The sequence below is a fragment of the Buteo buteo genome, chromosome 21, assembly GCF_964188355.1.
Source record: "Buteo buteo chromosome 21, bButBut1.hap1.1, whole genome shotgun sequence".
NCBI lineage: Eukaryota > Metazoa > Chordata > Aves > Accipitriformes > Accipitridae > Buteo > Buteo buteo.
Genome location: NC_134191.1, coordinates 23848830 through 23876809, shown reverse-complemented (window position 1 = coordinate 23876809; position 27980 = coordinate 23848830). Strand labels below are relative to the sequence as shown.

The following is a 27980-nucleotide window of genomic DNA, read 5'->3' as shown; positions in this document are numbered from 1 at the left end:
GGCGGCAGGTGGCGGCTCCCCGCGGCGGGGGGGGGCGTGTCTGCGGAGAGTCCCCTAGTCCCGCCCCCTCCTGGGGCGGGGCGGGGGAGGGCGGCTCGGCCCCGCCCCGCCCCGCGGGGGCTGACGGGCAGAGGCGCGCGGCCGTCACGTGCGGCGCCGCCCTCAGCGTGGCGGGACGCGGCCGCCGCCATGATGAGCGGCTTCCTGCTGCTGCGCGCCCTGCGCGCCGCTCTCCCGGGCGGCGCCGCCGCCGTCCGCCGCCTGCGCACCGCCGCGCCGCGGCCCGCCTTCGCCAAGGAGCTCTTCGTGGGGACGCTGCGGAAGGTGAGGGGCCCGCCCCGCCGCTCCGCCCGGGAACCGGCGGGGCGGGAAGGGGGGGCGCCCGTCCAGCGCTCCCGCGGCCGGCGGCGCCTCAGGGGCGGGCGCGGGCCGCGGCCGTGGGGGGGGTTCCGCGGGGCCCGTCCTCCTCCCGCGCCGTCCCACGGAGGAGCGGGCGGCAGCCGCTGCTTCAGCGGGTACCGGCGCGGGTGGGGAGGCGGCGTGTCCCCCTTCCCTTCCCTGGCCGGCAGCGGAGCGCTGGGCCGAACCGCGGCCTCGCACCTGCCGCCCGTTACCGGCCGGAGCGCATCACGGCGTCGCTTGGGTGGGAGAAGACCCTTGGATCACCGAGTCCAACCGTGAACCTCACGCTGCCGAGTCCACCGCTAACCCGTGTCCCTAAGCGCCGCATCTGCGCGTCTGTTCAATACCTCCAGGGACGGTGACTCCACCGCTTCCCTGGGCAGCCTGTTCCAGCGCTTTGACAACCCTTCGGTGAAGAAATTTTTCCTAATACCCAATGTAAACTTCCCCTGGCGCAACCTGAGGCCGTTTCCTCTTGTCCTATCGCTTGTTACTTGACAGAAGAGACCAGCACCCCCCTCCCTACAACCTCCTTTCGGGTAGTTGTAGAGAGCAATAAGGTCTCCCCTCAGCCTCCTTTTCTCCAGACTAAACAACCCCAGTTCCCCCAGCCCCTCCTATTAAGACTTGTGCTCTAGACCCTTCACCAGCTTCATTGCTGTTCTCTGGACATGCTCCAGCACCTCAGTGTCTTTCCTGTAGTGAGGGGCCCAAAACTGAACACAGTATTTGAGGGCAGCCTCACCAGTGCCCGATCGCTTCCCTGCTCCGGCTGGCCAGACTATCTCTGATACAAGCCAGGATGCCGTTGGCCACCTGGGCACACTGCCGGCTCGTATGCAGCCAGCTGTTGGCCAACACCCCCAGGTCCTTTTCTGCCGGGCAGCTTTCCAGCCACTCTTCCCCAAGCCTGTAGCATTGTGTGGGGCTGTGACCCAAGCACAGGACCTGGCACTGAGCCTTGTTGAATCTCATACAGTTGGCCTTGGCCCATCGATCCAGCCTGTCCAAATCCCTCTGTAGAGCCTTCCTGCCCTCAAGCAGAATGGAGAAAATGAGGCATTGCTGTGCAGTCTGCTGAATGCAATTCTAGTAACAGCTGCTGCTCCTCATTGCAGTCCAGGCCTGCTTGCTCTCAGGTATTGGTCTCAGTTGGTCTCTCAGCTGAAGCTGAGTTAAATAAATGGACCTGTTTGCACCTGTGCACACAAAATGCATGATGTAATTTTAAATGCTCATGAACAACCAGCATCTGAAGGGCTACTTTAAACCACAGTCGCCTGTTCTTGCAAGCCTAGCATATTCCCTACAGAAACACAAGTGTCTGTTTACACTGGGCTCTGGGCCTTGAACAACTGCATTCCACAAAACTTATGTCAGTTCATCTGCTGTTTACTTCAAGGAGCAAGGCTTTATGTATACTTTTGCTTGAAGTTTTTTGTAGGAAAGATCAAAGTTCTTGTTGTGTCTTGAGATGCCACCAGACAAAGAAGTTACAAATTTGAGATACAACACTGTATTAAAACAGTACTTGTTAATTAAAGGATTGGAGTATGCATTTATCAGAGATTACAGGGTTAAATAAATTGAAAAAATGAATAACTTAAATCCACTGAAATGAGTTGAACAATAAAGTCTCCCAGAACAGACCTTGTCAAGTAAAGTCAGACTCCATCACATTAAACCCCTGTTCATATATGCCTTTTTTTTTTCCTCTCAAATTCAATACAATAGTTTTCTAAAAAAACTATAGCATTTACTAGATCCTGAATTTTTGGAGCCGACATGATTCTTCACACTGTCATGAGCAGTTTTGTTTTGGCAGAGGTAGGCTGGAGCACCTCTCTTACGAAGACAGGTTGGGAGAGTTGGGGTTGTTCAGCCTGGAGATGAGAAGGCTCCAGGGAGACCTTGTAGCCTATCTAACCTTCCAGTACCTAAAGGGAGCCTACAAGAAAGCCAAGAAGGACTTTTTACAAGGGCATGTAGTGATAGGACAAGGGGTAATGGCTTTGAACTGAAAGAGGGTAGATGTAGATTAGCTGTAAGGAAGAAGTTCTTGACTGTGAGGGTGGCGAGGCACTGGGACAGGTCGCCCAGAGAGGCTGTGGATGCCCCATCCCTGGAAGGGTTCAAGGCCAGGTTGGATGGGGCTTTGAGCAGCCTGGTCTGGTGGAAGGTGTCCCTGCCCAGGGCAGGGGGGCTGGATCTAGATGATCTTTAAGGTCCCTTCCAACCCAAACCATTCTATGGTTTTATGACTCTATTTAAAAGGGGAAAGATGATAAAAATAAGAAGCATGCTTCTCATGTAGTCTTTCACTTCTTGTGTTAGTTGCTTGGATTTTTTTTTATTTACTCAAGTCTGTCACATTATACTGCTTCCAGTTTATGACCAAAATACCAGGGTGTTGATAGGGAGCAGTATGAAACTCATAACCTTTGTACTTGTGACATTAAACAGGTGGAGTGTGCTGTGTGTTGCCAAGGGACAGTGTTTATGGGCTGAGCTTTGGAAACATAACAGTAAATTGATTCTGATAGAAATTAAAATTAACTAACTTTTTTTCAATCCCAGAATGGGATTACATTGACAAAATTCATGGTCGATGAAGGGTTTTTTGCATCCTCATAGTTCTTAAATTCTCTTTATTTCTTCCTAATGTTTCTGTTTTTCAGGTAATACCTTCTGATTTGTTTTTGGTATATGTTAAAGTTGAGTCCTAAGGCTGTTTCTGAACATCTTCCACAATTCTTAATTTTCACAGTTTATTTTAGAGTCTAGTATTTGAAAGGTATATGTCCTTGAATTTTTATTTCAGTTGCACAATTCGTGCTTTTTAATAATAATAAAAAAAATTGCCTTTTATTTTAGGAAGAAGTTTTCCCTTATCCAGAAATTAGCAATGAAGAACTAGAGGAGATCAACCAGTTTGTAGGACCTGTAGAAAAATTCTTCAGTGAAGAAGGTATAGTTACTAGTTTCTTATTCATGCAAGTGATTTAGTGATTACAAAATGATATAACTGTAGCAGTTGAATAAGATTATTATACTTAAAAAATTTAAGTTATTTTTATGCATTTATTGCTAGTCATATAGTGCTGCTGGTTCTACAGGCATGTTCATTTATGGTTTTTTTTTTATATGGAGTATATGTATGCTGATGAGAAGACATAAATCTTCAAAACAGAAAAAAATAAATAGAAAAAAAACAGGAAGTAAAAGAATCCAAGGATAGAGGTAGGATTTGAAATTTGTTTTAGCTCAGTTGAATAATGCGATTTACCACTTCATATGTTGTGAATTTTTCTGAAACTTAACTGTCCTACTGTACTAAAACTGGTTTTAGCAAAATTCAGTAGACATATTCATAAATGATGACTTATTGAGAAGCTGTGAAAAATCAAAAGCAGTTATGTTTTTTCAGCATTAGAGTAGTGATTCTATTTGGGAAAAGTTGTATTAGCTATATGCACTCCAGATAGGTTGCACGGTGTTTCATCTGTTACTGGTGCAATAGATAAGCCAATTCTAGAACAATTGTAGAAAATTGTTTTTTACAGATAGCAATTTCTGAGACAGTTAAAACACTATCGTCTCAGATTTCCCGCTGACAAAGATACTAGGTCTAGATTGCCGAACACTGCAGGAGTTTGAAGAAGCCTGTGATTGTCACAGATCACAATTTATGAGATCCAGGTAATTTTAACTAGAAAATTGTAATGTTGCTGACAGTAAATTGAGAATTTATACAGATTACATTTTTTAATTCTTTGTTCTGCTGGGGAACATCATTTATTGAGTAAAAAACCTGATATTTAAGGGAGGAATAAAACTGTCAAGTTATAGAGTCTTAACTGAAGGTGGAAATTGCTCGTCTATCTTTGAATTCACAACTATTTCTGTTTAGTTATTCAGAGTAACTCACGGATGTGGTAAAAATAGGTTAGGAGAGCAGCCTTAAACAGTTAGGAACTTGATATGATTGCACTGGGTAAGGAAATTTATCTCGGCAGAGTCATTGTGAAGCTTCACAATGTCCAGACACCATGGGTACGTCTGTGTGGCCATAGTGGAGGAAGAGGTAAAAAAACACCTTTCTCTCCCTGGAACAGCTGATGGCATATCACAGATATTTATCTGATACTATGTAGCTAAGTGGGGAACAAAAAGTCTTTCTTAAAAATAAAAAAGTTTTCTTTCTGGATAACTTCTCTTAGAAGAGCATCAGAATGTTTAGCTGCCTCCCCCTATTATATTTTGTACAGAAATTAGTGTCAGATTTAACTGGGGTGAATGTGGGGTTTCTTTAGGAAAGTTCCATTGCTTTTGCAGAGTTAGTTCTTTTTCTGTACTTTTTGGAAAGATGGTTTGTGTTGTTTTTGCTGCAGCTTACAGCCTTCCTGAGCTGCTTAATGCAATTCTTGTTTATTTTCATTGTCACAGTACAGAACAGCTTTTTTAATCCCCCAAGAATTTGAATAACTCATAAGAACAAGATTTTTGTAATTAACTCATTTATTTGTACTTTTTTTTTTTTTAATCATGACCTAGCCATAGTTCAGATAGAAGATCCTGGAAGTACTTTGCTTATTCCAGCCATGGCATCTGCTAACCTGCACAACTGTACACATGGAAATGTTTGAGAAGATTGAATAAAACCTAGATTTTTCCTACTTCCAAGCCTTTTCCTGTATATGTTATGACTTTACAGCCATAATCAGTATTCTTCGTGGTTCTGTATTTTGACTTTGATGGTGTAATAAGGTGGGCTAATTAAGTGGTGATCTCCAGAAACAGAACTGGGACTTTCCACTGCAATGTTTGTGTCCGTGTGATGACTTGTCTGTGTGATTGTCATCAAAAGGCTAAAAATAATTGTTTTTCACTTTGCAGGTAAGAGGATGGGTTGGGGCGGCAGGCTGCAGTGAACAGGCCCCAACCAACCCAAAGTATTATTAGTCTTACAGAAGCCAGTTTAGGGTTTGAGACTTTTCCAACCACAAGGGGAGGAGGGCAAAGAGGGACAGTCAGTGAGATCAGACTGAAGCCAGAAAGAGTAAGTCTTGCGAAGTTAGGGATGAGAAGTATGTCTGTACCTGATGCAACAAGTACTATGGCCTTTCTCAAGATGCTTCAGAAGACTAGAGGAAAATTACAGCAGGGAGGGATGTGATGCTCCAGCAGACCCTTTTTCTGTAAGTTATTTCAGTTCTTCAGGTCTGGGCTCTCAGACTGATCGTTAGGTTAGAGATCATACTGCTGCTGTCTCATAGCACGCAGTGACCTTGCCTCTGATTTGAGAACACTGCAGTCTCAGAGATTTTTTTCTGCATGAAGAAACACAGTTTTAACTTATAAAACCTTCTGTATTTGTAGTGGACTCTAAGAAGATTGATCAAGATGCAAAAATCCCGCCTGAAACTTTAAAAGGACTGAAGGACTTAGGTCTCTTTGGCATGCAGATTCCAGAGGAATATGGTGAGTAAATGATCACAAAACAATAACCCAGTAGACTATATTAAGTAATGCATTTTTGGGTCTTGCAAAATGTGTCTGTACTATTCCATGTGTAGTCATTTGACTTTGATGTCTAAATTAGGAGCTGAAGCTTCCTCCCTAGTTAATAGAGAGGTGCAGGCACCGAGAATGTCTCTTGGCTACGTAGGGAGCTATGCGTACTCTTACCTTGGGTGCCTGAGTTAGATAACTAATTTTAGATGGTGCAAATTCCTCTTGGCATAGCATTTTCCTTTTTGTTCTTTTTTTGGATGCAGTAGAGTAGCTTGGCATTCTGTGGGACTTGCAGTTCTTGCTGATGGTTCCTAAACTTGTACTGGGTCCGAACTACAGTGTCTCATGGAACTGATCTATCAAAGCTGTCACTTGTCATTGGCAGATTGGAATGTGTTTGACCGTATAGAAGTGTAGAAGTATAATGTCTATTTATTGAAAGTATAGCTTTTGTATAAAATCTTTCCTATGTAATACTGAATGAAAAGTTTATGTCTTAAAGGACATTATAGTACCAGTGGAGATAAGAGACATTCAAAGGACATTATAGTACCAGTGGAGATAAGAGACATTCGTTCTTCAGTGGATTAACCCTTAAACTTGCAAAGGAATTTTCAAGAAAATATTTATCTTATTCTTATGCATAAAATAAAAATTGGGATCAAAACTAATATTTTACATGAAATTTTTAAAGCAATGAGATCATTGCATTGTCTATTTTCTATTACAAAAGAAGGAGACTTTAAAGACAACAACTCAGAGGAAGGCAAAACTGTGTTTGACCATCTGCAGAAGATAGTTTCACTTGGGAAGATACCTAATTTTTGAAGAGAGTAGTGTGAAACAATATTTTTTTTCAGTGATTACAGTAATAACTATATAAAGCTGGAGACATACCTCAGTATTTATTTGGCATTAAAGTAATACCCTATTTTTCATGGCATTTTTTGTTACGCCTTTTTCATTTATTGTATTAGGCAACATAACTAGTGTTGCTGTGCTGCACTGATTTCAATTCATTAAATAAAGCGTTTATATACAAATTCATTGAAGTATATTGGACAGCTTGCATGTGCTGTAACATGATGTGATCTCTGTTGATTCATTAATTGTTAATTCATGCTTTTGAAATGCATTAGAAACAGTATTAAATGTTTTTCATGGGTATTCAGAACTAGGCAGGGTGATGTGAGAGTATGATAGAAAAGAGGTTTGCAAGCTCTTTAAAGTTTTTCTCGTCAGGATAGTGTTTTGGGAGGAGAAAGATCTGGACAGAGCGCCTTAACCCAGATGGGGAGAGAAAGGTATTTAGGAGTTAAGAAATATATTGGAAGAAAACAGGAGGATGGCGTCCATTGAAAGGAGGTGTTGGAAGCAGAGAACAAAGGACAGAACTCAGACCATTAGGAAGCATCCTGACGTTGGAAGTGTAACTAACCATTGATTAATTAGAAATAAGTATCCCACTCTGTTAATTTTTTTAAAGAGACTCAAAGGCAATGTATTTGACTTCGAAATCATACTTTAATTTAATAAAATGTTATTGTTGTTTTGATCTTGTATTGTTTTGAAGCTTGGGAAATAATACTCTCTCAGCTTCCAGTTTCTAAAAGGTTGCAGTCCATTCAGCATACTTGTAGAAAATCATAGTCCTGTTGTTTTGTAAACATGTATGCTGGATAAAAACTAGAAGACGGAAAGCAATTGCCTTGCTATAAGCAAGCTATTTCTTTCTGCACCATAAATAATATGCTTCTAACGAGGTTATTTCCCATTTTCTGTAATTTAAACCTGCTGTATTTTTGTTGGTAGTGCTTGTCGTATTTTAAAACCCTTCAGTCACACGTATTCAGTGCTTTGTGCATTGCATGGTATTTTTCATAATGGTTTGTAATAGAGGCATATTTGCCAGAAGCATTAAAATGCAGAACATTAATGGGAAAAATGAAGTTCATGTAAATCATGGAATAATGGCTCTCTTTAACATGGGCATCACTGGAATTACTGTGCACATCATCAGTAGTCTCCAAGCTGAATCCTGAAGCCAGCACCACTTAGGGGAAAAGAAGTAAGAGTGTACAGATAGGAGAGTGTGAGTTTCAATTCATGTAAGCATGCTCTGAAGCAGAAGGGTGTAAGAGGCAGTGATGTGAATTAATGGTATGGGGGAGACTTGTTCTTGCATTTTTTTGTTATCTATAAAATAGTAGGACTATTGAGACGTCTGCTGAAATAAGGTATTCATCGTCCTGACTTATATCACTGTCCCAAATAGAAAATTATTAGCCTGGACAAAAGATTATCTTGATTAGATAAAGTTGTTTATTCAGCAGTAATATATAACATACTCTTAAATTACAGGGAGCAGGACTTCTAGTCCTGACGACATAAAATTCTTGAATATTAGACTCGTACAGATGCAGCTTTGATTTAGCCTACTTCTTTTCAAGCTCCTTACAAAATAGTCTCTGCATTTGCAGTGACAGATCACAAAATTCCTCCAAAAAAGGATGTGCTGATGTCAAGTTTGTTCCTTGATATATTCACATTTTTTGATTAAAGACATTTTTGAAGTGTTGTATTTTATCCTTCTTTAGTACCAATTTGGAAGTCTGCTTGGGAACTATTTTCTCTGGGTCATTTTCTGCCCTGCTTGCAGTGAAGCTCAGGACAGCCTGACTGGCTGCGTATGGGTACCAGCCCAGCCCTGCTGCCTCTGCTGCTTGGTCTGCAGCTGCTGAGCTGTAAAGCTGTAGATGGGTTAATGGTCTGGCTTTGTAACTAGCAAGGAAATGTCACCAAAAAAATTCATTTTATCCTGTAAGCACAGAAGTTGGGACTAGAGTGGTTTTTATACTGAATCTTTTACCATTTTCACATTGGATTCCCATGGATTATACTGTATTTGCTATATGTGCTTGAACACAAACACATCTGCTTTTTGAATAGAACTAAATCCAGCACAACTCATGCTTATTACAAAAGTTACTGTTTTCACAGAGCATTCTTCTGGCACAACCGCAGCAATGTGCTACTTGATTGTGGACATACTATAACCAGTCTGTACTAAGACGCTTTCCAGTTAACTGTTAAATTCTTGATGTTTCTGTATTTGATAGGGATTTTTGCGGGGGAAAGGGCAAGTTAAATTGTAAGGTATCTACTTAGAATAAAACGTAGTATTTGTTCCAGGTGGTCTTGGTCTATCAAATACCATGTATGCACGTTTGGGAGAAATCACTTCTTTAGATGGATCTATTGCAGTTACTCTGGCAGCTCATCAAGCTATTGGGCTTAAGGTAATGCTCTTTTACGTCGAGTAGTTCTACACAACTTGCGTAGAAAAGGTGAGGTGAAGTTTGTTTAAATGTGGGGTGTGGGTGTAACAAATAAGAATTACCAGTGAATCATAAATTGGGTGAAACATTCTGACATCAGGTTGATTGTTAGTGTTCCCAGCACCCTCTGCCAGTGGCTCAGTGCAAGACTTTCATGCAGCATGAAGACTGAATATGAAGTACACAAGAAAATTACCAGTCCAGGAAACATTGAGATAATAATTCTTAGAAAAATTACCTTAAATGATCCCAGGTTTTTTAAACTGAGCAAACTTGATAAAAGTAGCTACAGTAAATACTGAAATAAATACAATATCAGAGTGGCTAAAATTATGGGGAGGTGGGACAGCCATGCAGAGAATTCAGAAGGGTGGAACTTTTTCTACCTGAATGAGGCTGCGTATTGGGGGAGCTTAGAGAGAAAACTTATCCAAGACCAGTGTGCTATATTGAGCATGTGAATTTTAAACTCGTTTTCTGTATAATACAGCCTTTTAGTGGCGGATGGATGCTAGTAGTTTGAAACTTGAAACAGCAGTAAGTTCATTATAACAAGAAAAAATTCTTCATGGAATTAAGCAGACAGTGCTAATTAAAAATATGTATTTATTCCTCACCTTTCTTAAAATTTGCCATCTGTGGAACAGGGCTAGTGAGCTGAGCTGATTTGTAAAGCAGTCTAATGAGAAGTGTAGTGTAAGACACAACTACTGTTACTCTCCTGCTGTGGCCAGTTTGGGTCAGTTGGGGTTAATCCTAATTTTATTGAGTAACTCTATCTTAACTGTTTAACCACTGATTATTTAGCTTTATCTTGTATTTTTGTATTTTGTTTGTCCTTCGTAAGAAAGCTGCTGTACAAAAAATAAATACAACAGAGATAATGAAAACAAGTGCACTCTCACAAAAAGTTGTTGAATGCCTATGTAATGAAATAATTTGGAACCTAAGTAAATCGCGTTCTGTTCTCTGATTAGGAGCTTTGAAAATTGCTGCTTTTGAGGTTATAAAATAGAATTATAGTGATAGTAATGAAAGTATAACAAATGATAGAGGAAGGCTATCTCAGTGACTTTCAGAGCAACGGTTTAGTCTTCACTTACAGTGTAAATACAGTGAAACCTACCCTAGAAGGCAGTCTTAACAGGCTGTTTCCTATGGGCCTTTGAACAACTGTGTGATGATAACTTTGACATATTTTAACATCTGATAAATAATCATGTTAGTTGTTTATTAAACTGTGTCTTGTTATGACATAAAATTTGCAAATTAAGCTTCCTGAACTTGGTAAAGCTTATCAACTTCACTTCTTTTTACACAGGTTGATGCTGAAAAGTTTTCTATTAATTCTTTGTTTAGGGAATCCTCATTGCTGGCACTGATGAACAGAAAGCAAAGTACCTGCCTAGACTGGCATCTGGGGAGCACATTGCAGCTTTTTGTCTCACTGAGCCTGGAAGGTACTGGTTTTGTAATCATAAAAGCTTCAGAAAACACCAAAATTATTTTTTTATTATTTTTATCTTCATTACAGTGATTGTTTGGGTAATATATTAAATCTTTATTATTTGGTGCCTATGGCTTCAGTATATAGGTCAATTTTATTTTTTTTTAAAAAGGTACACTTAAATCATGTAATTCATGTTTCCCCAATGTGCTGCTTATGGCAGTTTGCATGAAATCACTAACTGTTGTTGTTGCCATCCCAGAAATTAATCCACTTAATTTCTGGCATTACTGAACATGAATTGAAAGGATACTTTGTGTCATGTTAGAAATAATGTGCTGTGACTGTTCTAGGATACTTTCAGTCCTTTTTCAAAATTTATAAAACCTGTATTGAAGGAGCTATCAAAAATAATAGGAGGAAATTTTGGTCTTTCCTTAGAGTTTAGAAAAGGCATTGTAGCAGCAACTTCATTTCAAAGATAAAAGTTATATTTATTACATTTGTTCGTTGACTATTGCTAATGTTGCAAATTCTGTTAATGCAGAAGAGGTACAGTTTTCTTAAAAACATACAGGCAGATGGTTTACTACATGATTGTGAAGGAAAGTGATTGAAGGACTGAGACCAGTTGAATGTTTGAAAGTTGAATCTTGCTTGTCCATACAAAACTATAGTTTGAAACTGTCTTTTTTGAATTCTTGTCTGCTAGAGTGACTTGCAATGAGCATTTGGTTTACTTGCTAATTTTCATGTTGCTGTGATGTAGATACCTCCCAACCATCAGTGATGGTTTTTATTCAAGAGTTCTAAGCTGGGGTTTGACCCTCTAAAAGCTACCGCTCTTGCAGGTAAAATTTAAACTTGCGCATATATTTTAACAAAGTGATCCATGGAAGGGACTTGGAGGTAACACACAGGAAAAAATACAAGGGCTAATTGTGTTCTGAAATTCTTCTAACACCTTTATTTAGCCCGGTATTGTTTAAAAAGATTGCTAGTCTTAGTAACTTAACTTCAGTCTTCTTAGAGACCTTAGTTCTAGTGCATAGAAGCAATCATTTTTAGAACTGAATTTTAGAAATCTAATCCTATTAAAATACCAGCTGAGATCTGGCTGTTCCAAGAACTTAACTGTCTTCAGCTGAAAGCCCAAAGTGAGCTGTTGTGGCATTTTAATTTGTGGAAAAGGAAACTTCTTTCCAGGGGGAGATTATGTGCTGCTTGTTACATTATGTAATTAGGTGGTGATTCAAGAGAGAGCATGAATTTTTAATCACAGAACCTATTTGATTGCTTTGTTGTAGTTGACCTGCTGATTTTGCTCCTGTAGAAAGTATTTGATGTGTCCAAGTGCTCATTGAAAGAGACTGTCACATGTTTTTCATTTCTGTTGGGCCTTTTTTCACTTAGGATATAAAAGCAGGGTGTGAATTTTTGAGGAACAACTTAGACATTTTAAACTTGATTGTTTGTTTTAGGATGATAGTTTCACTGTATGTTCACATAGCTCAACGTGTAGCTCAAAAAAGTTTCTTGGGCGGCATTCTGAATGTTCTGGTCAGGTCATAAGATTGATAACATACGTGATAATCACCGGAAATGTCCCCTCAGGTAACTTCAGTAGATTTCTCTGGCGCTGTTGAATCTAGTAAGTTTCTGTGTTAGTTAAAAACTAAAATTTATATACTACTATTTAATACAACTGTAAGCATTCCTTTTTAAAGGATGGGAAGAGGGAGAAGATGTATTTAAATTTTGTATTTTTATTTGTATTTTTATTTTATATTTAAATTTATTTTGTATTTAAAGCATGTTTATTTGTCTGGCTTTTAGTGGAAGTGATGCTGCATCCATCCAGACAAGAGCAACCCTCAGTGAAGATGGGAAATACTTCTTATTAAATGGCTCCAAGGTATCCACTCACAGACTGGAAATATGACAGGGTTTTGTTACAAGTTTATAGAAAGCATCTTTGTCTTTTGCAGCATTGCAGTCCGTCGGTTTTGCTAAGTAAAAAGGTTAGCTTGGCAGCTGCATCACAATTTTGAGGTTTCCAAGCAAGTGAAGAATGACCATGTCAGAAAGACAACCCATGTTGGTTTAGGGCCAAAGAGAATAGAAAAGCACACTGTTCAGGGAATAACCTTCACTAAACTCTTGGTAAGAAAGATATGAAAAGCCACTCTTAGGTTCCGTCTCTGTATCGCCAGCTCATGGTGTTCAGCTTCAGGGAGGGTTAGTCAGTTAGCCCCCTCTGTGATAGCATAGGCAAAAGGAAACCTCGAACCATGTTTTCCCCTCTCTTCATTCTTCATGCCAGATTTTTGTAGGTATTTCTGAAAGAAAACTTGACACTGAATTGGAAACAGGGCTGCTTGGAACATTTCCGCTAAAAGAAACAATGGCAAAATACAATCTTGAAGAACCGTAGAGATGCGCTAGATTCAACAGGATTTGGTACATTGCAGACTTGATCTGTAGTTGTTGATATATTTGTCTGTGATGTGAAGAGAGAGACCCGTCCTGTGGGAGAGGCCTCTGAATGTGGCCTGATTCAGAGAATTTCTCATCAGACTTGAAATTATTTTGGGCAAAGTGGTTCTACAGTTTGTATTACCCCTGTATCCCTCACGTGCCATAAGTAGCAGGATATACAAGCTTTTGTGAAAATGCACCATGGATTTTAATTTAATTCAAATCTATATTACAACCTATTTTTATAGTTGCTCTAAACTGACTATTCTGTGGTCCACTTTCCTTGGAAATGGGTTCACAAGAGGCAGAACTAGTAGCAGAACACTCATTAGAATTTAAGGGAAGCAGCAGCAATCTTTCACCACTCAGTGCTTTGCTAGTCTGTTACGAAACACTTAACAGTGCTCACAAAACCAGAACAAATGTATTTCTTACACATCTTTCCTCTCTCGAAACAGGTTTGGATATCAAATGGTGGCCTTGCTAATATTTTCACAGTATTTGCTAGGACAGAGGTTGTTGATAAAGATGGACAACTAAAAGACAAAATTACTGCTTTCATCGTAGAGCGGGATTTTGGTGGAGTCACACATGGGAAACCTGAGGATAAGTTAGGCATTCGAGGATCCAATAGTAAGAATCACTTAAAATTGTTAACAGAAATTGTTTTAATATTTTAATGTTTTAATTTGTTTAGATCATCTGAATTCAGAGCCAAATCAGTATCTGTTCAATAGAACAGCATAAGTTTCATTCCTTTACCTAGCTTTTTGTATGAGTCCTTCCTAATGCAGGGTCTGAAATAAGAAATCCATATTGTATAATTCTTTTCTGCACATGTCAAGCTTCCCTAGCTATGCAGTGAAGGAAATTGCTCAGAAGATTCAGTAACCAAGTAGCTTTAATCTCAAAGTAAGTTTTCATAGGCTCTTAAGCTTACTGTTGATTACAGTTTTTCACCATCTATCATTTGGACTTGACTGCTGTATCAGTTCCTTAAAATAGAGACAAAACTATAGTTCTCTGTTTACACAATGTACATTAATTATATTTTGAATATTTTACATCAGTAATTGATGTCAACTACAGTCTTTTCCCAAATTCTAACTTCTTTTGCAAAGCATATGTAATTTTGTCATAAACAGTGCATTAGGGAAACTTTCTTTCTTGTTACAAAAAAGAGTAACTTATGTTCCTGAATGTCTTTTAAATATTTCTACATAATAATTCAACAGCTATTAACTCTGTGTTTCAGCCTGTGAAGTACATTTTGAAAACACAAAAGTGCCTATAGAGAATGTAATTGGAGAAGTAGGAGGGGGATTTAAGGTAAGCAGTGAGTAACAACTACTGATGATTTTTTTAAAGCCTGAAGGAGGTCTTTTTTGTTTTGGGTATCTGAAGCAGAAAAGTACCCATCCCAGGTCAGCTGCAGAGAAGATTTTTATATTTGGCTGTTGTGTACACATATTAAACAGTATTCTGTTTTTCTTCTTTATCTGATAAACTTGAGCAGTGCTGTCTTGTTTGAATGTTATTTGTCTAGTTGCAGATAAATATGTTTTTATCTATATTTTACCTTAATGTAGTTTGAATAGAGGATTACTTCCAGGTCACTGGATCATCAGTATCTGAAAACTAATTCAAATATTAAATTGGATGTAGTAGGTCACCTTAAAAGCCTAGTTTTGAAACATTATTGCTGGGTTGCTGAATGTTGCGCCGACCAATATGAGAGCAGGTGTCACAGGACAGGGAGTGTATTCCAGGGATGAATGAAATCCAGGAAAGCACTAAAACATGAAGCAAAGTACCAGTAACCATTGTGGCCTAAGGAGAAGTTTGGTGGCAACAACACTGCCTAAAAACTGTTCATTTTCTTCACAGGTTGCCATGAATATCCTAAACAGTGGAAGATTTAGCATGGGCAGTGCATCTGCTGGAATGATTAAAAAATTGATAGGTGGGTGACTTAGGTGTTCTGGATTGCTGGGTGCCATGTAAAAAACTGATCTGCATAAGGTGTATAGTGCAGTTAATTCAGTATGGTAACACCGGTCTTGATCATAACAACATCGCTATATTGTCAGTCACAACATGCTTTGACTTTTTTAAAACACTAAAATATTTCTATTTTAATTTTTTATTAAAAGCCTGTTCACAGCTTTTAACACTGAAGTTTTTTCAGTTCATATAGTGGAAAGTTATTGCCTGTGTTGCATTTTTCCAAAGTAAAATGTTCTTACTAAGAGAACAGCCTCTATACTATTGCTTTAAAAGGTATAATCTTCTGTAAAACCTCCCACTCGAATAACTGGGTCAAAGCTTATACACAGTAATAAGTAATAAAATTGGTTTCTACCAACAGTTATGCAAAATAGTAACAGAAATCTCACTAAAGTAATCAACTAGCACTAAAACATGCCTTCTCTAAGAGTACGGGTTCACACCTGAGATTCTTGTTTAAAAGCCTTTGGCACACTGTTCCCAGAATTGATCAACACCGTCATTGTGAGGGTGTTTTTCACAAACTACTGCTTATGAAGCAGCGAGGGGTTTACTATGCGTAGGTTGAAGTGTCACAATCAGTCGACAGAAGGACACTGCCAGGAGGAATGGTCTGTCACAGTTACAGTTCTGCTGTTTTGAGATGGATTTTTTTTTTTTTTTTAAAGAAATGACAGCAGAGTATGCTTGTACCAGGAAACAATTCAATAAGAAACTGAGCGAATTTGGATTAATTCAGGTAATAAAAAAAGAAAAACCTAAATCTCTGTACTTTGTATTGGCTGAGTGCAAGGACGTAGATTATGTTGGTGTTCTTTTGGCTGTACTAGTTTAAAGGAATTGCTGGAGGTATTAAATTTGTGTGAACTTAGCACAGACTTTTGTAGACTGATCTTTTAGATGTCTAGAATGATAAATATAATGAAGATAGGTTTTTGGGTTTTTTGTTTTTTTTTTTTTGATTTTTCACTATTGTTTTGCATTAGTACTTTTTATTATTTAGTATTTGATAATATGTTAAATGTATGAAAACTGCAGTAGTGCTCTTAAGTTTCAGGCCTGTCTGTGGGGTTTTACATCTGAATTACTGTATGATTCCTTGTATTACTATTTGACAGGAGAAGTTTTGTTTTATGGCTGTGAAAGCATATGTAATGGAGAGTATGGCTTACCTCACTGCGGGAATGATGGACAGGCCAGGGTTTCCCGACTGCTCTGTGGAGGCAGCCATGGTCAAGGTAATAAATTTTATTGAAAGGCTTGCCTACAGCTTTAAGCTACTACAGGCTAACACCTCTTCTGTTTTTCGATCTGCATTCCAGACTGCCGAGAGGCTCAGGTATTACACTTAGGCATACGATACAAAAAACTCAGCTACGTGAAGAAAACAGATACTACTGTTTTCTCTATATCCCACATACTATTGATTACCTCAGATGCAGGCTTTTGTCACTGTACGAAATAAAAACTGCATACAACAGGTTTGGAATATCGTGGTGTTCTCAAACTCTGTTTTTACGTGGCCTCACGCAGTAGCAAGCGTAAAAAACCACTCAGCTGTATTTGCAGCTGCAGGCCTGGCTAAGGTGCTTCTGTCCTGGCTCTAACTCACAACTGGTTGCAAAATACACATTAAGAGTCAGGCCCTCTCTACGGGAGTGTCACTGTTTAAGGCGTTTCTGCCACGTAGGGCTGGGTGCTGCTGCCTGGCAGGCACCCTTCAGGAGAACGCACAGATTTTCAGCTCCTGTTGATGGTTCCTTACGGTGCGGTCAGTTTGAAAGAACTCGTGTTCTGGTGGATCGGGACAGATGTGAAGGGCTCCAACCAACCAGCTACAGCTCTTCTTCTGGTTTGTGGCTGTCACTCTCCCAGGAATATTTCCTTATAGAGACATTTTTGTGGATTGCCAGGAAACTATGTAAGTTTGACCAAAGTATACACCCTGAGCCATTAAGGATACTATTTCAGGCAAGCTTTTAATGGGACTATTGTAACAGCAGTACGAAATACTACAGCAATGTCACGCAGATACAATAACAGAGCCATGTATTCTGTATTTACTGTGTAGCATGGTGATTAAAATACTGTTCAATGGCAGGTGTTCAGTTCTGAAGGTGCATGGGCTTGCGTAAGTGAAGCACTGCAAATTCTTGGAGGCCTTGGCTATATGAAAGATTACCCCTATGAACGCTATCTCAGAGATACCAGGATACTTCTGATTTTTGAGGCAAGTATCGGTATAGTGTTTTTACTGTAAACTGAAATTCACACTCTCACATTCTGTAAACCTGAGCATTCAGTTGAACAGGCCTTCATTCCTTTACTGTAATAGTTAGTCTGAAGAACTAATCTTGTTTTCTTTGGAGATACGGATAGTACTTTCCTATAATAAAATACGGCTTTTATAGACTAACGACAAAGTGTGAGTTACAGTAGGAACTGGCACCAGCTTTGCCTCTGAAAAGAACAAACTGGATATATAGTGGTATGTATGGTAGTATGTATACATGGTAGTATGGATACAGTTACATATATATACTGGTAGTATACATACAGTTTCTGAAATATTTAGAAACTTTCTGGATGTTTGTAACAAAATATGCAGCTGTTTTAAATACACTGGCATGATTAAAAACAGTCCTGTTCATGGCTTGGGTTGCTTGCTGTTTTGAATAGACTAAAGGATTCTAAATTAGCATAAAAGCCTAAAACTGTTTTAGTTGACAAAAGTAACTCATCAGTTTATGTTCAGTCAATAGTCATAATTGCATATGCTGACTCCTGATGAGATCAGAGTACAGTGTCTGCCTAAGCAAGAGACTTACGAGAATGACGTTGGCCATCTTGCTTTGTATCAAGTGTATTTTGAAACCTTTTTGCTGCTTTTATTGTCATGTATCTGTGCTAATATAAGTGACAGGATTTGGTAAAAGGTATGGGCAAAAATTTTAATTTTAAAACAGATTTCCCTAATAGGATTTTCTTTTTGTGGCTAAGCTGTTCTGTTGGTCCTTGGACTTGTGTTCACCTTTCCCCTTGTGTGCTTCTCACAAGTGAAGTAGGGAAACTCACAAAATAAGTTTAATTAACTTACTGGTGTGTATTTATTTTTTAAAAAATTTGGCTGTGAAATTTATTCTGTTTCCAAGCTGGATTATCAGTGACCATTCATCTGTACATCTGAGTCGGACTTCCAGACTTGATTTTTCTTGATGGGGCATTTAGAAATGATCATTTACCTCCTGGTGTCAGGACAGCAAAGATCTCAACTGCAAATTAATGCAAGCAAGAATTTTCCAACTGCAGCTCAGTGCATAGCAGTCACCCAGCTCCTCTTGCAAACACACGCGTGTGTTCTTATCTCGTGGAAGTAGGAAGAGTCAATTCCAATACTGATTAAAGAGCAAAACCAGCCAACCTATAAGGTCATCCTCCTACATCCTGGGGGGGTTGATGTTTATGAATCTGACAGACACACTGAACAGTAAAATCAAAACCAGACAAAGGGAGTCCTTTCTGGACTGGTCGAAGCAGAGAACCCCTCTCGCATTGGGCAGGAAGTCTTGTTTAAAAAACCAAAACACCACAGCATTGGAATTCCTGTAATTCAGCTAATTTTTCTCCCTGATCCCAACAGTTACATAAAGTTACTCTTCTGCTAAAACAAGAAGGTTTTGCTTACCTTGTTGTTTATCTTTGCCTGTTGATGAGGGACGTGCCAGCAGATCAGATAAATGCACTTTGCTGCAGCCAAGGACAGAACACTTGTCCAGGATCTGTTTCTGTTGGCCAACAACAACAGGAGGTAGCCTGTGCTGTGTATGTGCCCCCTAAACTTCTGCTGAGTCTTAATAACAGACAAATACTTCTTCTTTGAGCTGCAGCCTCTTGTCACTTGGCCTGTCACTGGGTCATTACAGTTTTGACACTGATCTAATACTCGGGGTGCTTTTCATCTGTGACCAGCCTTCTGTGTTTTGATCTTTATCCTTCAGCCATCTATATTAAAACAACCAATCATATAATGGATTCCCAAACATCAAATTGTACAGTATCATCTCAGTTTCTTGGTCTGCATTTGCTTTCCGAACAGGCATACTGAGCGGTTTTACAACTATTTAAATGTTCCTTTACTGGAACAACGCAAAACTTAATTTTTTCTCAAAATGCATTCAGTCTGGTTTCTTTCTCGTTGTGATATATATGTATGTTTAATAATGAGAGGCTCAACTTCTTCACAGCTAAGTGAAATCAGAATTTATAATTGAGATAAAGCAAAAGATAGCAAACATTTATGGATGGATGAAGAGTAATCTTTTAATACTAGAACAATAGAAGGTGAAGACTGGCAAAACAGACCTGCGTGGAAAACATTCATTAATATTGTAAACTTTATAGTTAACTAAAGAACCTGTCTTCAAAATTATACTTTAAAAAAAGTTAATTAATAGACTGTTTAGTCTTTGGTGCTTGCTTCCAGTATCCCTGACCCCCTGCAGCCGTATGTCCTCTACCTCCCCAGCTTTTGTTACTGCTTCAGGCAGACTCACCTGGGGGTGCAGTTTCTGGCGTAAGTGTGTCTGCCTTACAAGTGATGATCATCTTTTGTCTTACGTAGAGCTCTCAAAAGAATTTTATCTATCTTACGCATCCAAATGCATTTTAGAACGTTTCAAGGAAAAGCACAGCACAAGTTATTTAGACATTAAAAGCGGTTGGGGGGGGGGGGAAGTATGCAAAATATTAGCACAGCGTATCTAGATTTTTTAAATACTAAAACCACTTTGGACTCAATACTGACTTCACTTTATGTTTTTTACAGGGAACAAATGAAATTCTGCGAATGTATATTGCTTTGACGGGTATGCAATATGCAGGCAAAATCTTAACTGACAAAATTAAGTATGTTCTTATTTATTGCTAATAGTTTTTAATAAACAGAATGTGTTAACTGTTTAATTATAGATAAGAGGGAAAACTAGGAAAAAACCACAGTATTTTTCAATGCATTCTCTGTCTAAAAGGTAGTGCAGTGTTATAGGGGTCTTTTTCTTTTTAGTTGGATGTTTTATAGATTGTATTTTATAATTCCAGCTGCTGTAAAATTGTTTCTTAGAAGACCAGTAATTAAAATTTTATAACTTAAGATTTTATAACAAAGTTTTATTGGTAAGACAGCTGTATTGTACATACTGAGTACATATACTGGTCTCTGGAATTTATTGTGAGTATTTTTAAGAAGAACTGAATATGAACAATGCTGTATACTTTTAAGGCCATGTAATTGTTCTCCAGACTTCATAGTAAAATGGGTCAAAAGACTTGATGATTCATAGACAAACTGCAGGTGTTTTGGTAAAGCATTTAGAATTCCAACTGGTTATCTGAACCTCCTGAAACTTCCCTTGCAAACCAGGAAATGGTCTTTAACAGCTGTTGTTTACCCAACTTTTTAGACAAATCAAGAAAGGAAATGTGGGAGTGGCACTGGGAGAGTTTCTAAACAAATTACAGGACATCATGGGAAGAAAAGTGGATTATGGGCTAGTTGGTGACCGTGGAGTGGTGCATCCCAGCCTCCAGGTAAGGGGAGGGGGCACACAGTGCTCTTTGACCCAGACACTGGTCTCTCATATTTGATTCCCTTCACTGCTTGTCATAACTTGATAACCTCTTTATGTGAAACTAAACGTGTGCCTAGGAACAGTGAGATTTACAAATTTAAGCAGATGTTTATACCATTTCAGGGGTAAGGACTGAGTTACAGCTATTATATGGGTACATATCAAGGTAAAATGAAGACTGCTCTAAGTCTGTATTTATACCAAATCCAGGTTTACATCTATTTTAGTAATTTATATAAATTGAGCCTTCACAGTATTAAAGTCTTTGTAATGGTCTGTTGCTGCACTTCACAATAAGCTTAGTTACAAAACACAGTATTTTTTTTTCCTGTTTAATAGTAACACAGTTTTAGGTAAGAATTTCTGTGAACTATATATACATCCTTGCTTAACCACTTAGTAAATAATTTTTATGACCAAAGATGAATGTTCCATTAATAGAAAAAAGATAAGGTATGTTTTTCCTGTGATGTTTTGTTAGTGATTTGAAAAACAGTAACAAAATGATTTTTACTGTTCTGTCAGTATACCTGTCCTCCAGGTCAGATATGTACGTCAGGCACACAGGTAAGAGGATTTGCAGGGACGTGCCAGTACTGTTCCATTCCCACAAGGGACCTGGACAATATGGCACAATATGGATCCTTTGGGTCCGCAGGCTGCGTGCTGCAGTGCCGACCGAGTACGTGGGAGGATTGTTTTGACTACAGCAGTTCTGACCTAGTTCAGACCCACTTACTTGCATTCATGTTACAAGAATCAGCATAATGAATGAGTTGCATTTAATGAATTAATAAAAGCCATGTATGATGCTGGAAATTTTTCTTCCTACTTAACACCAGCATTTAAGACTATCAGGGAATTCACACAGTAGTACCAGATAATCTTGCTTACCAGGGTTTTCTTAACATGCAGCACTTAGAATAAGAATTAGGTTTGCTGTCCAGAACTAAACATTGCATAAGAATTTTTCAAACTATTATTTGCATGAGCACAAAGACTATACTGAAAAGTTACCAAAAGTAAAATTTAGAAAATGTTAATGCATATTTTATAGAGAAAGAATAGTGCCTATCTGGCTTTCAGCAGCAAAGTGGATGAATGTTAAAAAAAGCCCACTGTTTGCCAAGAGAAAAATGTAGTGCTATAGCTGGGCTTCAGGATACCAGGGCGGCATCTAAATAGTGATTTCCCCCCCCTGCCTCCCCACCCCCACCCCCCCAAAAGAATCAACATCTTATAATCCCATTCCTTTCAGGTAAATAGGGAAACTCTCTCCTTTTTAGCTGGGAAGACAAAGATGTAAAATGGTGAAAGAGCATCTTAAAAGGGAATTCTGGTCAGTGACTAGAAGTTGATAATAAATGCTGCATTTAGCAGAAAATTGAACTGCCTTTTTTTTTTAGAGAGGGAAAGTTCATTCTTGTGGTGCGGCACGCACCTTGGGGCTTGCATTGTTATTTTTCTTCAGTAGCATTGTGTGTTCATTGTTCAGCTTAGTGTGTACATTGTTCCTTCATTTTGATCACTCACAATTGATTCCAGACCACATAACAGTGTTCTGCTACACTTCAGTCTTGGCTAATTAAAACAGGGAAACTAGTTTTGTGCTGTAGTTGAGAATTCTAATTTGTGTCTTGGCTACTAAACCCACCAAAACACTGGCCTCCTGCAGCCAGACCACCGAGGCCCAGGACGGTGGGGGCAGAGCAGCAGCTTTCTCATGCGGAAGGTGGTGTCACCCAAGTCATGACCTTGGTTTATTTATATACGTCCCCTAGGTACTTCCCTGTAAATATGCCAGTTGTTTAGCTTCGTGTCCTGCTTTAAGGGGGCATGGGCATGCTTGTTTTTTCCCTTAAAAGACTACTTAAATTGTTGGATTTTCTGTTTTATTTCGTAGGAAAGTGGCAAGAAACTTGAAGAAAATATTTATTATTTTGGAGCTACAGTGAGAGGCCTGCTAAGTAGGTTTGGCAAGGTAACTATTATTTTTTCTCTTATCTGTCTTCATTATTGAATAGTTTATCCTCAACCAAATTGGCCTCGCCTAGACTCTGGCATGGAAATGGCAAGAGCCAGGACTTGTTTACACAAGATGTTTCCATTGAATGTAAGAAAATACACTGAAATTCTACACTTGATGTAATGGACAGCTTATGTCAAAACAAAAAATAAAAAAAACAAACCAACCAAAAAACCTAGCAATCTCAGTGAATTAGTTGGTTTCTTCTACCTCCGTAAGCACAAATCCTGCCTGCTCCAGTGACTATTTTAAGTACTTTGCTGTGAGCAGTCACTGGAACCCATTTTTCCCTGTTCCTGAATGAAAAGCTATACCAGCAGTTTTTTGAATTTACGCTATTCATCCATATTGTACAGCAAACAAGTCTCTAATTACGCCATGCAAAGTGGTGCAGTTAAAATAGGAGAGACTGAATTTAGAATACCCTGGACTTTCAATTTTGTGACAGTTAACCTGCTGTGTTCTAAGAATGCTTATCCGATTAGGCCCCACCCCATTCCACTTAATACATTTTTTGAACAGGCTTAATATATTTGGTATATTAATTTCAGTGATTTTGGCATTTACCAAAGTGGTTTCAAGACACAGCACTTTTACTGTTGGCTGCAGCCAGAAAGACTGTTAAAAGGTGGAATATAGTTAATCCAAAACTTGGTAGTTTAAAGGTAGTTAATCCAAAACTGTTAAGAAGCCGCATAGTTTAATACAAAACTTCCTGTCTCGCAGTAGAAATTCTGTGTAACAACTTACCTGTCTATGCTAGGTAAGTATGAACATAAATACAAAGTATGAAAAAAAAGCTTGGTTAAAATTTTAACTTAACGAACTACAAGCTAACAGTCGTTTTTACTCTTCTAGACAATAGTGGAAGAGCAGTTGGTTCTGAAGAGAGTGGCAGATATAGTTATTAATTTATATGCAATGACAGCAGCTATTTCCAGAGCTAGCCGGTCTATCAGTATCGGTCTAAGAAACCACGACCATGAAGTAAGTGCACTTTAATATCAGCCATACCTGTTTAATGTCACTTAACAGTTAGTATTTATTACCATTCTGCCTCACGAAGTGTTTTGTAATAAAGCGGTGCTATCCAGCCTCAGACTTTCCCTTGCAATGTTACAGCCTATCTGTGTTTTACAAGGCTCTAACCAGCTGTGTCTGCCTCCACGAGCCAACTTTCCCCTCAACTCTGACATTTGCACAAGCATGATGCTGTCCTAAAAAAGTGCTCTGAAGGAGCAGGCATTGCATGCTAATGTCTCAGACTTTGCAAAACCTCAATGACAAATAGCTTTCATTACACTTAAAAGTACGCGCTCTACGTTTGTTAAGAATTTACATCTACCACAGCAAACTCTCCTGTAAAACCAACAGTGCACCAGAACATTCTAAACTGACTGGTGCAAGAGTGCAGTAACCACACCACTTCCCTCTCTGGTGCTCTGAACATACAGGGTGCACGCTATCAAAGTGTTTAAAATATTTAATACATACATACACATTTACCAATTAATTACAAATTTGCATGTTCTCTTAAACCTGCTAATACCATGCAGTTCTTCCCAAACTCTTTCCATAATCATTAATAAATAGTAATATATAATAACAACAATACTTAAAAATTTATTGACAGTAAAGTGAGAATTTGACATGCAGGTGGTTGTGTAGTAGCTCATTTAAAGTATCACGGTAACAGTTATGCTACAGGACAACTAAATTTGCTACAATTAAGTGTTAGACAAATCCAAACTGATTAACCTTTGTCTTCATATTTTGTGTATGTAAGCCCCTTCTGGGTTTAGTACCAAAAATGTCTTCTAGTCAATTTTGAGCAAAGGAAGGGGTCATCCCAACTCTGACACTCAGTAGCTGTGAGGGATAAGTAAGAACTAAGTTTGCAACATGCATTACTAGCTTACAGCACTCCCTTATCAAGACACAACACTAGACTTGTAGAAGTGTAAATGACTACTTTTTTTTGTTTATGAAATTCATTTACTAGTTTTTAACTGACTTTTACTATTTTCTCAGGTGCTTCTTACAAATATCTTCTGCACGGAAGCATATTTCAAGAATAATTATGCCATGACTCAATTAGAAAAATGTAAGTTCTATAAAATAAAATAATTTTTATACTCTTATGGCCTTCACAGACTCCAAACAAAAAGTAGGTGGTTTTGATGTGACCAGCAGAATAGTTTTGCTCTACCTTGAATTAGGATGAGGAACATAACTGGTACCAGTTGAATATAAAGAGTCTCTTCATTTAATAGACAAAACAAACTGCAGTGATACTTTTTTTCCCCCTCTGAGGGGAAGAACATTAAATCTGTCGGTAGCAAATACTCCTGTAAAGAAAATATTAGAAAACAGTTAGGTATTTGACCTATTTGGTTAAGTACTGACCAATTAGGCATTTGGTCTGTGAAACTCAGTCTGCAATAATCACTCTTTTTTAGAAGATGATGTTAAATTATTTCCTGGCACTGAAGTGTAGCTACTGCATTTGTATTCTAAAGTCCTTTTTGAAAGAAATTTAGAAAAGCTATTTACATTATTTCAGTTAGTTAACTTTCCTTCTGTTTCTCCATAGATGCAGATGAAAATCTGGATGACTCTATTAAAAAAGCTGCAAAGCAGGTACTGGAAAAGAGAGCGTACACCTGTTCTCATCCACTCGACCGGACATTCTAATTACTTTCCTGACAGCAAATACTGATGAATGTAAATCACAAACTAATTTTCTGCAGTTCAAGTAATTAAAAATAACTGTTTCATGAGTTTACCAAATGTAATTAGCTGTAACTGTGTAAAATAAAACCTCTAAACACAACTTCATATGAAGAGGATAAATAAATAAAATTTATTTAAATCTCAAGTTATCTTACTAGATGTACATGTGTCTGTTTCCCTTGGAGCTAAATAAAGACAGTTGAGGTTTGGACAGTGAGCTGTGTTTTCCCAGGGAAAGGATTGGGTGGTTTTGTAAGTGTTTTTAAGCTTAAATCAACTACTCACCTTTAGGGAAGCACTGAAAGACTTGCAGAATCAGAACAGTTCAGTTTGGAAGGGACCTCCAGGGGTCATCACGTCCACCAGACTGTGGACAGCAGCACCAGCTGGGTGGTGGGTTCAGGGTCTCTGAGCTCCCATTTAAATGTTTTTCCTTGTATTTAATCAGAACTGCTCCATGTTCTGTTCCTGACCCTGGTCTTAAGGGCCTTATGCTGGCCCCTTTGCTTTGTTTTGTTTTTAAAAACCAATAGGTGTGGGTTTTTATTTAAATGCAAGATTACATTTCTGCAAGAAATGAATAATTAAATGAAGCAGAGCAGTATCTTGCATGATTTGATGACATGACAGCAAAGTAAGGCCAGAACTCATCTCCCACAATAAAGAACAAAATACCAATTAAACCACTTTTAACATTGTTCCATATGTAATTGAGACAGTAACTACAAGTTTCCTGTTAATGGAAAATTTGCCAGCTGATACAGTTTAATTTAGAAAGTTCAAATAACATGAAACTTCTTCAAATATCTAGTAGTTAAACTGGAAAGGTAAAAATTGCTCTTCAAAAGCTTAGATTTATGCTTCTTAGATGAGAAATGCTGCAGCCTACGTTCCTCGGTGTAAGGCCGGGCATACAGCTGAAGGGTCAGTGTCTCTGACAGCTCTGTGGAAAGTTCAACCTGTGAACATGTAACGCAGGTAATGCACAGGGACACCCAGGGCAAACCTCATTCCTTAATTCTGGACTTGAAAAGGAGACTGCCCAAGAACGCCAAGTTGTCCTATATATAATTAATTCGTTTGTTGCTTTGGGATACACCCTAATAATTTAATTTATTGACCTAGTAATTTATTGTTATAATGTCTGTGTACCGCAGCTCTTTGACACGCACTATATAAAATAATGTGGGCCAACTTCTGCTATTTCTAGCAATAAGGTGGTCTTACTTGAATGTGCGCCTCAGAGTTTTTCAAACTTCTTACACTCCCTGTTGTGCTGGGGGGGTAACATTCTTGCTGCACTTCAAGCTGTGCTGGTCATCAGGGCCTGGTACAAAGCCACTGGTGACACCCTTCCTCCTTCCTGGGAGGGCATCCGACCTGGTGTCACAGGACGGGTTGTCCAATGCTGACAGGGCTGGGACAGGCTGGGACAAGAAAACAACGTATGTTCAGGTGCTGGGCCAGCTAGGCTTTAAAAAAAAAAAAAAAAAAGAGGTGCAGGCAGCCATTCCTCACAGGACGTTTTGGGTGCCGTTGCACCCAATGTGAGTCAATTTTTAAGTGCACAGATTCCCCAAAACATGGACAGGAGAGGAAAGCTGTTGTGCCCTCATATACTATTACATAAATGAGCCCCAGAGCATTTACCTTACAGGCAAACTACAAGGTTGGAAATGTACACAGCTAAAGCACACAGTGCTCAAACTCATGGAGTCTTACAAGCCTGTATTTGAGATCACTTTCTTTAAGAAAAGAAAAAAAAAAGGTGATTATGTGCAACCTTTGTGCTTCAAAACCTTTAAGATACAAATCACAAGCTGATTCCTAGTGTTAAGTGAAAAAAAACCCAAAACCAAAACCAAGCAACCAAATTAAAAAAAAAAAAAAAAAATATAACCAAACCCACACAATTGTCAGGTTAGTCAGTAAAGCTAAAGTTCCAGCTTGGAAGTGTCCACACAGATGTCACACAGCCCTCACTCAGGGGGTTTGCTTGCCTAACAAGTGAGAGGAAATATTGAGCAGAAATTGTCCCAGTAATCAAACAGCTGCACCAGACAAGATCTGAGAGAATAAATCCACTCAAGCGTGATTTGAACGTGAGAAGTGAGCATACCTAAAAGCCGGCGATCAGATTACACTCACAGAAGGCTAAATAAAGCACATGGTTTGAGAGACAGTCCAATATTTGAAGCAGGTAGAGGAAGCCTGCATAATGAAAGTTTTTTTTTAAAAAGTCCATATTTGCTTTTATAGCAAAAAGTGAATCCTGTTAGAGATACAAAGCCTGCACCTAGGAATAGGCACTATGCACAGACAGACAGACTAGCTTGTGTCAGTTAGTTAGTTATCCGATGGGAGGGAGGTACATGGCTGGACCCCAGTGCACTGGGATGAACAACGAA

General features: G+C 38.9%; 2 protein-coding genes across 3 annotated transcripts in view; one reads left to right on the top strand and one right to left on the bottom strand.

Annotated features, from left to right (window-relative positions):
• The first annotated feature begins 149 nt into the window (after positions 1-149).
• ACAD9 (acyl-CoA dehydrogenase family member 9) lies at positions 150-25717 on the top strand. Of its 2 annotated transcripts, XM_075053102.1 has the most exons (18): positions 152-324; positions 3277-3370; positions 5782-5883; positions 9109-9215; positions 10614-10714; positions 12538-12616; positions 13638-13812; positions 14435-14508; positions 15067-15142; positions 15855-15925; positions 16305-16424; positions 17288-17416; positions 20012-20091; positions 20646-20772; positions 22717-22794; positions 23698-23826; positions 24871-24943; positions 25433-25717. In XM_075053102.1, the coding sequence occupies exons 1-18, from the start codon at positions 190-192 to the stop codon at positions 25531-25533; spliced, it is 1851 nt and encodes a 616-aa protein (XP_074909203.1). In that variant the 5' UTR covers positions 152-189; the 3' UTR covers positions 25534-25717. The 2 variants fall into 2 exon arrangements, with proteins under 2 accessions (XP_074909204.1, XP_074909203.1); XM_075053103.1 differs by lacking the exon at positions 17288-17416 and having other exon boundaries at positions 150-324.
• A 103-nt stretch (positions 25718-25820) lies between these two features.
• The window catches only part of CFAP92 (cilia and flagella associated protein 92 (putative)), a 34539-nt gene continuing 32379 nt past the window's right edge, over positions 25821-27980 (bottom strand). The window contains exon 16 of the mRNA XM_075053516.1: positions 25821-26531. Coding sequence (XP_074909617.1) covers positions 26352-26531 — 180 coding nt within the window. The 3' untranslated portion in view covers positions 25821-26351. The remainder of the gene's footprint in view (positions 26532-27980) is intronic.